Source organism: Carlito syrichta, unplaced genomic scaffold (genome assembly GCF_000164805.1).
Source record: "Carlito syrichta isolate Samal-C Ts95f unplaced genomic scaffold, Tarsius_syrichta-2.0.1 Scaffold303451, whole genome shotgun sequence".
Taxonomy (NCBI): domain Eukaryota; kingdom Metazoa; phylum Chordata; class Mammalia; order Primates; family Tarsiidae; genus Carlito; species Carlito syrichta.
Genome location: NW_007247547.1, coordinates 20,164 through 31,880, shown reverse-complemented (window position 1 = coordinate 31,880; position 11,717 = coordinate 20,164). Strand labels below are relative to the sequence as shown.

At 34.2% G+C, this 11,717-nt stretch overlaps 1 protein-coding gene across 1 annotated transcript in view; it reads right to left on the bottom strand.

Annotated features, from left to right (window-relative positions):
• Positions 1-1,251: 1,251 nt before the first annotated feature.
• LOC110595685 (phosphatidylinositol 4-phosphate 3-kinase C2 domain-containing subunit gamma-like) overlaps positions 1,252-11,717 on the bottom strand; it is a gene marked incomplete at its 5' end in the record, with an annotated part of 16,424 nt that continues 5,958 nt past the window's right edge. Inside the window, one exon of the mRNA XM_021712618.1 lies at positions 1,252-1,684. Within this exon, the coding sequence (XP_021568293.1) occupies positions 1,532-1,684 (153 nt within the window). The remainder of the gene's footprint in view (positions 1,685-11,717) is intronic.

Genomic DNA, 11,717 nt, shown 5'->3' with positions numbered 1-11,717 from the left:
CCGAGCCCAGCATAGAAACTTTTGAAGAGTTTTTGCTGCAAACAGGAGCAAGGCAATGGGTTAGCATTTGGCAAGGAAGTGGACAACGGGAAGTGTTTTATAATGGGAGAAATAACATCCTGCTTGTATGCTAATGATGATTGTCCACTAGACAGTAAAGAAACAATGCTTTTGAGTAGAAGAGAATTCTAGTGGTAATGTTTTGAGTAGGTCAGAAGAGACAACATCAAATGTACAAGTTGAGACACCCATTTGGGTAGGCACATGGGTAGTTCCTCCCTGGTAATAGTTAGGAAGGTGGAACAGAATTTGCAGTAGTGGAAATCTGAAAAGGTTTTTATGATCAATTCTAATTTCTAAGTGAAGTAAGAAACAAAGTTATTAGTTGAAAGTGAAGATTAAGGGAGGAAGTGCTGAGGCTCAACAGAGAAGAGTGTGTAATAATTGTCCAGCAGAAAGGCAGAGTGAGTAGAGTAGAAACATATGGAGTAGTTGCCAGCAGCATGAAGAATTTACTTGACTTGCACGATCATGAATTTCAGATGAGCTCATATCAGCCCATCTCAAACACTCAAATATTTTTCAATGAACAAGCATACAGACTTCTACATGTTTATATGGTTATGTAGATGACCATACAAAATAGTTTAATATTTTTTTACTTATACACAGGAAAGCATTGAATAAGCAGGGGCTTGTGTGTGTGTTTTTTTAAATTGGGATATAAAAAGTCTTCAATTTGATTTTGGAAAAAATATGGCATAGTGCTCTGGGTTGGACCTACTCATGACTTTGAAGGTAGGTTCAGAAGTAAGGAAAACAATGTGCAATGTTAAGAGGTTTAGATCAGAAGGGAAAATTTCAGCCTTTGAGATCTTGAAATTCAGCAGTAATGAAGTTTAAATCATGTCTCTGGATGGGAGAAATTCAGTGACAATGGATTGGTGTTAAAAGGAGTGAAAAAATAAAAAGACATTTCTATCAACAATTGGATTTAAGAATTTCAGGCATTTATGTTTTGTTTTTCTAACAGAAAGTAATATTGCATTCTGCCAGGGCTTACCAATTCTCTCAAGAAATAAGATTTGAGTGGTTATGTAAGCATATATATTTAAATTTTAAGAATCTGTTACAGATATACTTATGTCTTGAATTAATTGATGAGATTTATTTACTTGTCTTTCTTGTAAAATACATTACAAGTATTGCTTTTCGTTGTAGACTAACAATTAAAACGTGAACATATGTTTGATTTAAAAGGTATATTTAAATTAAATGTCCACTAGTTATTTTACATATTAAATTTTATATAATTAGCACTCCATTTAAGGAGAAAAGAGTCAAAGAAACAATAAAAGCATAAGAGTAAATAAACAACAACAAAAGACTGATTCTGATTTTTTTTTCTAGTGTCCTTAATACCCTATGCTATTTTTGACAACAAAGATGCTTGGCTTATGTGATAATGAGGTCTAGAAAAGAAAAAAAAAACCAGGTAATTAATGAATAATACATATGTTCATAGCAGTGGTCAAATTATACTGTTTCCTAGTGGATACCATTTTTCTTCATTGAGCGGGACACTACAGAGTTGGATGTTAATTGCTCCCACAAACACAGTTTTGCTCTTCACAATAAGCATTAAGACATGTCCTTGAAGCTCTGTGACTTCATCGTATACTACCTAAAAAGGGAGAGAATAATGCAAATATAAATCACATATGCTTAAATATATCCTTCTTTTGAATATTGCTTTTAACAAAAAACGTTTAGCTGCTAATACCTTGTACCCTGGAATATAGAGGTTAATGTCAGAATCTTTCATTTCTATCTTCAATTCTGAAAAGCTAAAGGTGCTACTAACATAATGGAGTTTAATGACAGACTATTCTAAGGTTCTTTAAATATATCAGAATTTACTGATTTGACTAAGAATTGCCCAATACAAATTGAGTAACACTGTAAATTACTCTCTAGGAAGAAATTTAAATATCCTTCACCTTTTAACTGTCCTATAATTTTTTGTGCAACATTGGAACTAGAACACTATTTTTCTTAGTCAACAATAATTTATTGCATGTTTCAAAATAAATAAAAGAGGGGAGTTGAAAAGTACCTAACACAAACAAATGATGATAATGCTTGGGATGAATTTTATCCCAATTGCCCTGATTGGGATAACATACCTTATAAATTGTGTGTATTATACATCATATAGAAATGTATTATACATTATACATTGTAGGCTTATATTGACATAACATATGTAACTTACAAATGTACAATTATTATATATTCCTAAAAAATTTAAAAAGATGTTATTTTTCTGTGTTGAAGGCCAATGAAGAAAGACAGACCAATTTCTATGATTTCTTTGTGCTATTTAAATGCAGTGAAACAATATTTCCTGGTAGATGTGAAGAAATAACTCTATGAATACTTTTATTTACTTAAAATTGCTTAAGTTTTAATCATTAAAATACATGTTTATTAAATAAAATATGTATAAAACCAAAAAAGTACAAAAAAGGAAGAAAAAAACTTTGAATTTTCACCATTGGAAGATAATTGCAGTTAACATTTTGTTGTTCTTTTTGTTTTCTATATATGGAAACTGATTTGTAATTGGTCTGTATATACAGTTTTGTGTCTTGTTCTTTCTCTTGTGAGCGTTTTTTAAAAAGGGATTTGTTCACTCATGTTTTATAATGTTCAGGAAGTAAGCCACAGGTATTACCATCAGGGCCCTCCTGTGGTAAAGGGACTTACGAGGTAGTGCTACAAAGAAATTATTTATCCACCATGGAAGGAGGAAAGAGCTAAGTGGAAATCTGACATGGTTACCAGGGAAATGTCTTAGAACACTTTTAGAAAAGGAATTTCATATGCTGTTACAAACTTGCTTGCTTTTTACAGCCAAGTCACAAGATAGATGGAAACTTTCTCAATATATGCATAAAAGAAGCAGAGGAAACAACTTGAGAGGAAAGCCTTCTGAGGTCTTTGGGTGGCCTCCTCAGTGTGGAAGGATGTGGCTTCTGGTGCTTCATACAGCATAGGTCTATCTTTTGTGAATCCATTAAAATATCAAGAAAATTCAATTCTAGATTGATCTGCTAGCAGCTCTGAACAACGATTTACTTATCAAGTAAATAACAATTTAATCAAGTGCCTTGAGATGCACTATAATATGTCAAAGCAGTTTACTCTGTTGTGTGTGTGTGTGCTCCTAGCTACTACTTCTTCCAGATTCTTACTCTCATTCCACACAGGAGATTATCTTGTAGTTTTCTAGTATCCCACATTCATATTATTCCATTTAATCTAATGAGTTCTCTTGGCATAATAAAGGGTTTTAAGGGCTGCCTTAAAAAGCTGCAAAATTCTACCACTGTAATTCGTGTTCTTTACAACTGGATGCCCAATGCTGCCTGGAAACTTTTTCAGGACTTCAGAGCAAATTCCTTTTTCCTAAGTAATATTTTGTACCGCCTAAACCATCCTCCATTTTTCTTCCTACAACACTTTCAGCAGATGAATTCTTCTCTTACATCCTGGAGAAAACAGATAAAGAGGTTTTCAAAGTGTTACTGTAAATGAAGTAGAAAAATGGAATGACTCAGCATTCAAACTCTTGAAAAGACTGGTTTAAGGACTTGGTGAATTGTATAAATAAGGTCTAAATTGTAAATTTAAAAAATTCATAACAATAATTTGTATTCTCATGAATCTGTTGTTCACATTCATATTACTTTGTTTCATCTATTTAGTTTTCCTAGGATAACAAAGAATTTTAAGGGCTGCCCTAAAAAAAATCTCAAAATCCTACTACTGTATGTTTTCTCATTTGCATAATGATGATAATAATCCTTACCTTTTAAGATTGTTGGGAAATATAAATGAGGTCATGAATATAAGCCTTACTACAAAATCTGGCTCATGTTAGACACTAATAAATTATAGTTGAAAAAGATTCATCAAATACACAAAAAGGAACAGTTGTTTCTTGGTATTTTGCATCAGTGAAAAAGCTTTCCAGATAGAATTTAGACTCGCAGATATTCAGAAAGCTGAATGTCTCAAGAATTGATTTTATGAATCAATTGCTTTCTTGGTTAAAATACAAACATTTGAACTTTCAAGATTTCTATTACTTGCTAAAAATTTTCCCTGTGCTTCATTATCCAAAAGTTATTTTTGAAAAAGTGACTGAAGTTTTATATACATGTAACCACTGCACATCAAAAATAATATATACCTATTTTAATTGCTTTACTGCATCTATAACAGTGTTAAAAACTAAACACTTTTTAAAATTGTGCAGTGAATAATTAGTGGGTAATGCTATCAAAGTACACAGATGATTATATTCTTTGAGGCTTTTCTTAACCAAATGATTTAATATATATTTTGCATTCCCATAGACAGAACCAAAAATGAATAGCTCTTTTAGTATCTCTTTATAATAATTTTTACTTATAGGTAATAGCCAAATCTTTATCACCTTCTGACGGATACTGAATTTGTGAGTTTAGAATTATTACATCAAGTAGTAAAACATTTAAGGCAATTAGTATCTATTAACTCATATACAAGCATGCATGGTACATTAGTTGACACAAGGGCCTAGTAAATAATTCTAAATTGCTTTTTTCATGATTGCAGTGAGAGAGTAATACGATGAAACTAGAGTGGAAACTCTAGTACAGATGGGATGAGGTCTCAGGGGGCAGGATGATGTAAGAGATCAGAAGGGAGCACAGGAATACTTAGTGGGTGGGGAGAGGAAGGGATAACACAAGGTGGTATAGTGAGGTACACATGAGCTTTGGGACCAGGCAGTTCTGGGCTTAAAATCTAGTTGTGTGCCTTCTGGGTCTCAATGTCTTCATTTCCAATTTACATCATGGTATAAATATCAAATGAGGTGATTATACAGATAACAATAGCTATAGCTTACTGAGTGTACTTATACTTAGCACTGTGCTAAACAATCACTGCATATTCTGAAAGAGATTTAAATGCGTGTTAAACACATAGAACATTTCTGTTTTGTCCTTTCTAATTTTCCCTTTATACCTTATGACTGAATAATATCTAAGAAAGGTTACAATGTACAAAGTATGCTGATTATAGCAATATAATTCTGATAAAGAATGGAAATTCTGTATTTCTAATGAATTATGTAAAAAATGATGTGGGTTTTTTTTTTTTTTAACAAGATGCAAATTAGTACAGTGGAAAGAGGTTCTGAAGCCTGGAATTCCAGCTCTGCTTCTTAAAGCTTATGGCAGTTCCCTGAGCATTCCAACGCCAGCCAGACCCATCTTAAGCCCAGCCATGCCTATTCCTGGGATTTGTATATGATAGAAGTTTTCAGAAAGAGTGCTGACAAAGCCTATCAAGATTCACTCTGGGAAGTGTCTAATAGACATGTGTGGCCCTACATCAAAGTCTTAGTATTTGAAGGGCGGAGTCTCTGTCACTTGGCAGTGTCTGTGACCCAGCCTCTCTCATGTCTCATGTATTAAGGAAAGAGTGCTATAAATACAACTAAAAATAAGTATTTTCATGAAAGCTTTGTAAGACACTGGTATGCAATGAAATATCTTCTTTGTATTCCAAGAGATTTTTGTAAAAAGGGGAGTGAGGTCATTCTCTCCCACTTCACAGAACATTGTAAGGCTTTGGCAGTTTGAGAAATCCCAGCTGTGGTGAGTGGCTGATGTAGCAGTACTCAGTGAGGAGGTAGAAATGGAGGAGAATTGTAAAATAAAGGCAGATGCCATGTTATAACTCACTGGGCTTTCTAGTAAGCATCAGGCTTACTAGTAAGGACATCTAGTAAGGTGTCCCTGAGCATGCACAGAAATAATTGAGGAATTTGGTGCAGAGATGGTATCCTACAACACAAATGTAGGCAAGAGAAAGTAAAATCAGAGTTAACACTAGTGCAACTTTTCTGCATGTCTTATAAATATTTTTGTGTTTCTACAGATACAGAACATAATGGGAGAAAAATTGAAATATTGTGGCCTTTTTTTCTTTTCTCATGGCTCTTTAAATTCAACCAGCTTTTCTGCCAAATTTGTTTATATAATGACCTCTTACTGTCTTGATGACTACTACTAAAATAGTAATTATGCATACATTACTTCAAATTTCTGCTGCTTTGAGCTATGTTCAGTTTGGAATTGGCTATGTATGGATCATGGTTTTTGAAATAATTTAAAATATGTCCAAAGTATAAACAGTGTCTGTTCATGCTATAAGTATAGATCAACTGAGAAAGTTTAGTAGTAATTTTTAACCAGTGGCCATAGATGTGTGAGGACATAGATTATTGCAAGCCATCAGAAAATTATGTGTACATCAAAAATTATAATCTTTTCATGCATGCATGTTTATTACTGTTTCTATAATACACAAAGCTTGAAATAAATAAAACACAAGTTAATTCAAATTCTCCTGAATTGTTATTGCCTTTTTGTTATTATGTGTTTCTTTAGATTGAAAATGCTGATGTATAGCATGGAGTGTGAGAAGTTTCTTGACAGTGACGTAGGGCACCTTGTACTAAAAAATGTGGAAAGAAACAAGTGGTATGCTGTGTACACACACACACACACACACACACACACACACACACACACACACACAATATATAGCTGTTGATATTATGACAAACAATGAAATGTCAAAATATTTTTTCTTACTAATTAAAAAACTCTTTGTATATATATTTATGTTTTATTATTTTATACACACACATACACTCAAAGTGTTACTTATAAAACAACCCAAACACTAAATTACACATCTTTTTACTAGTAACTGCTAAAGATACTAAAAAAGACAAGACATTTTCTCCATCCTTAAGCATTTGATAACATACTAGAAGAAAAAGTGTGTAGGACTAAAATTATAAGTGTGGTATAAGAGTTCAAGAGGTGAGAGTGTTTACTGAGTTCACATTTGAAGTCAGACTCAAAGTAGGCATGAATGGCAGTATGAGTTCCAACACAAAAGTCAGAGACCATTCAGGGAATGACAAGCTATCTTACATGACCTGAGAATATAGCCAAGAATGGAGCAATAAAAGTTTATGAGCACACAAATATTCCCAATTGATTTTTGACAAAAGTGCAAAAGAAATTTGATGGAAGAGGAACTGCTTTTTCAACAAACAGTGCTGAAATAATTGCTATCCATGGTGGGGTGGAGAGTGAGAATCTTGACCTAAACCTCACACTTTATTGAAAAATTAGCTCAAAATGAATAATATACTTAAATATAAAGTGTAAAACTATACAACTTTTAGAAAAAATGTAAAAAAAATTTGAGACTTAGTGTTAGTCAAAGAGTATCTTTGTTTTGACACCAAATGTATCATCCATAAAAGAAAAATTTGATAATTTGACCTTATGAAAATTAAGTTAATAAATTTACTCTGTGAAAGACCCAATGAAGAGATTGAAAAGACAAGCTGAAGACTAGGAGAAAATATTTGTAAATCACATATTTGACTATCTAAGAAACTCTCAAAACTCAATAGTAAAAACGCAGTTAATTAGAAAGTGACCAAAGACATGAAGACATATTTCACCAAAGATTATATGCAGATGATAATTAAGTCCATAAAAAAAGTTTAGTATCCATTAGTCATTGGGTAAATGCAAATTAGAACCACAATGAGATATCACTCTATACCTATCAAAAGAACTAAAATAAAAAAAGTAGTAATATAATAATGCTAAATTCTGGAAAGGATGCAGAGAAACTGAATCACTCATACATTGCTGGAAAGAGTATAAGACAGTGCAGTTTCCCTGAAAAAGAATATGGCAGTTCTCTGTAAAACCAAATGTATATATGTAACTACCATATATTCTAGCAATTACATTCCTGGATTTTATCCTAAAAATTACAATTTATGCTTACACAAAGACCTATACATCAATGTTCATAGCAGCTTTATCTCCTATAACCCCAAACCGAAACAACCCAGATGTCCTTTAGTAGGTAAACAGGTACACAGACTGTGGTTCCTCTATAGGTTTTTGTGTGAGCATAAATTGTAATTTTCTAGGATAAAATCCAGGAATTATCTCTGTATTATGTCTTTTTTACCTTTCAAAGCTTTTATTTTGATCATATATATATATAAAATTTATATATATACTTAATTTTAGTTAAGCCAGAAAAGTAATTATAATTTCTCAGTCCAAGGATATTAGAAATCAATTTACAGAGTATTCTCTAAGAGGTATGCTTTTGGTCTTTGAAGGTATTTATTTTCAAACTTAGTAGAGTCAAGAAAAATTAGCAATGAGTATTTTCAAAATGGAATATTTTATATAATCAATCATGTATCTATACTCTGTAGATTTTATCTTATTTTATGACACATATCACTATTTAGTGGTACACTGAGCACATAGCAAGAATGCAATAAATACTTGTTAGCACACTGAGGTAAACTGACAAACATTCTTAATTACACCATTCCTAACAACCAAATCACCTATTGCTTTTCAGCTTTTTGGTGGCTCCATGGGATAGGAAATCATATTCAAATTAATTAGATCCTTGGAAGAAAAAGTATCTGTTTTTAGAATAGAAGACTGCCCACATGGAACATACTCTAAGATTGATCACATCCTCAGCTATAAATCAAGCATAAGCAAAGTTCACAAGATTGAAATCCTGCCGTGCACCTTTTCAGACCACAGTGGAGTAAAAATAAATATCAACACCAACAAAGTTCCCCCCAAACCCACAAAGACATGAACACTAAACAGCATGATGCTAAGCAACTCCTGGGTCAACAATGAAATCAAAACAGAGATTAAAATATACCTGGAAACAAATAAAAATGAAGAAAAATCTTACCGAAACCTCTGAGATGCCAAGAAATCAGTACTAAGAAGGGAATTCATATCCCTACTAACACACATGAAGAAAATGGAAAGATCACAAGTTAACAGCCTAACAAATCACCTAAGGGAGCTGGAAAAGCAAGACCACCAAAAGAGAGAAAAGCCTAAATAAGCACAATCAGAAATGCAAAAGATCAAGTCACAACTGACGCCAAAGAAATACAAAAGATTATCAGAGACTACTATGTACATTTATATGGAAACCAAGTTGAAAACCTAAAGGAAATGGAGGACTTTCTGATATCACACAACCTCTCCAAGTTGAAACAAGAATACATCAAGACCCTAAATAGACCAATAACAATCCAGGAAATTGACTATGCCATACAAAAACTACCTACCAAAGGAAAAAAAAAAGCCCTAGATCAGATGGCTTTCCAGCAGAATTCTACAAAACATACAAGGAGAAACTGATATAAATCCTGTTGAACATATTCCAGGCAATTGAGAAAGATGGAACTCTCCCCAGATCATTTTATGAAGCTAACATCACATTGATATCCAAACCAGGTAAAGATCCAACAAAGAAAGGGAACTACAGGCCAATATCTTTGGTGAACATAGATGCTAAAATTCTCAACAATATTCATGCATATCAGATTCAACAACATATCTCAAAAATCATCCACCACTACCAAGTAGGCGTCATCCGTGGGATGCAAGGCTGGTTCAATGTTTGTAAGACCATAAGCGCAATTAAATACAACAGATGTGAAAACAAAAACCACATGATTATATCATTAGGCATAAAAAACTTTTGATAAGATTCAGCATCCCTTCTTGATAAAAACCCTTGAACATCTAGGCATAGATGGAACATACCTCAAAATAGTAGGAGCCATCTATGAGAAACCCACAGCCAGCATACTGCTAAACAGACAGAAACTGGAACCATTTCTTCTGAACACTGGAACAAGACAATGATGCCCATTCTCACCTCTCCTTTTCTATATAGTTTTGTAAGTCCTAGCTAGAGAGATCAGAGAAGAGAAGGAGATCAGGGGTATCCAAATAGGAAAAGAGAAAGTCAATCTCCCTCTTTGCAGACGACATGATGCTATACCTCAAAAACCCAAGAGAATCTGCCAAAAACCTCCTTGTACTGATAAAGGACTTCAGCAAAGTCTCAGGATATAAAATTAATGTGTAAAAGACAGTCACATTTCTATACAACAATAAACAAATAGAAACCCAAATGAAAAGCACAATGCTATTTATAATAGCCAGAAAAAAGATCAAATACCTTGGCATCTTCCTAACTAGAGATGTGAAAGAACTTTACAATGAAAACTACAAAACACTGCTCAAAGAAATCAAAGATGACACAAACAAGTGGAAAAATATCCCATGCTCATGGATTGGAAGAATCAATATTGTGAAGATGTCCATCCTACTGAAGGCAATCTACAGATTTATTACAATACCCATTAAATTACCAGCAGCATTCTTCTCTTACCTGGAAATGATGATACAGGAATTCATACAGAAACATAAATGATCATAAATCACCAAAATAATCCTCTCAAAAAAAAAAAAAAAAAAAAAAGCAGGTGGTATCTCACCCTAGTATTGATACAAGAACAGGCATATGGAACGGAATAGAGATTCCAGAAGCAGCAAAACCTCAATTTCTCAACCAACACATCTTCAACAAAGTCTCCATCACCAATGACTGGGGAGAGGGGAACCTATTCAGTAAATGGTGCTGGAAAAGTTAGCCGACCACATGCAGAAGATTAAAACAAGATGGCTACCTATCCCCATATACAAAAATCAACTCTAAATGGATCAAAGACTTAAAGCAAAACCTCAAACTATAAGAACCTTAGAAAGTACAGAAGACACCTTTATGGGAATTGGAACTGGCAACCCATTCCTGATCAAAGCCCCAAGTGCCCATGCCATAAGAGATAAGATAGACAAGTGGGACCTCATCAAACTGACAAGCTTCTACAAAGCCAAGGAAACCATTAAGAGAGCAGGGAGACAGCCTACTGACTGGGAAAAAATATTTGTCAACTGTATGTCTGACAAAGGCATAACATCTAGAACCTACAAGGAACTCAAACATGCTGAAAAGAAGAAAACAAACAGCCCCAGTACAAAGTGGGCAAAAGATATGAATAGACACTTCTCAAAAGAAGACAAACAGGCAGGCAACAGATACGTGAAAAAACGTTCAGCCTCACTAGTCATCAAAGAAATGCAAATTAAAATCACACTGAGATGCTACCTAACTCCAGTCAGGATGGCCATCATCAATAACTCAAAAAACAACAGAAGCTGGAGAGGATGCAAGGAAAAGGGAACACTTCTACACTTTCGGTGGGAGTGTGACCCAGTACAACCTCTGTGGAAAACAGTGTAGCAATTCCTAAAAGATCTAAAAGTCGACCTTCCATACCACCCCGCAATTCCCCTACTGGGAATATACCCAGAAGAACTAAAATCCTTCCATACCATCCCACAATTCCCCTACTGGGAATATACCCAGAAGAACTAAAATCACTCTATATAAAAGATACCTGCACAGGCTGGGCTCGGTGGCTCAGCCAGTAATCCCAGCACTTTGAGAGACCAAGGTGAATGGATTGTCTGAGCCTGTGGGTTCGAGACCCACCTGGGCGACTTGGTAAAACCTCATCTCTACAATAAATCAAAAACTAGCCGGGTGTGGTAGTGCGTGCCTATAGTTCCAGCTACTTGGAAGGCTGAGATGGAAGGATCTCTGGAGCCAAGCAGGTCGAGGCTGCAGTGGCCAGGAGTGGCCACTGCACT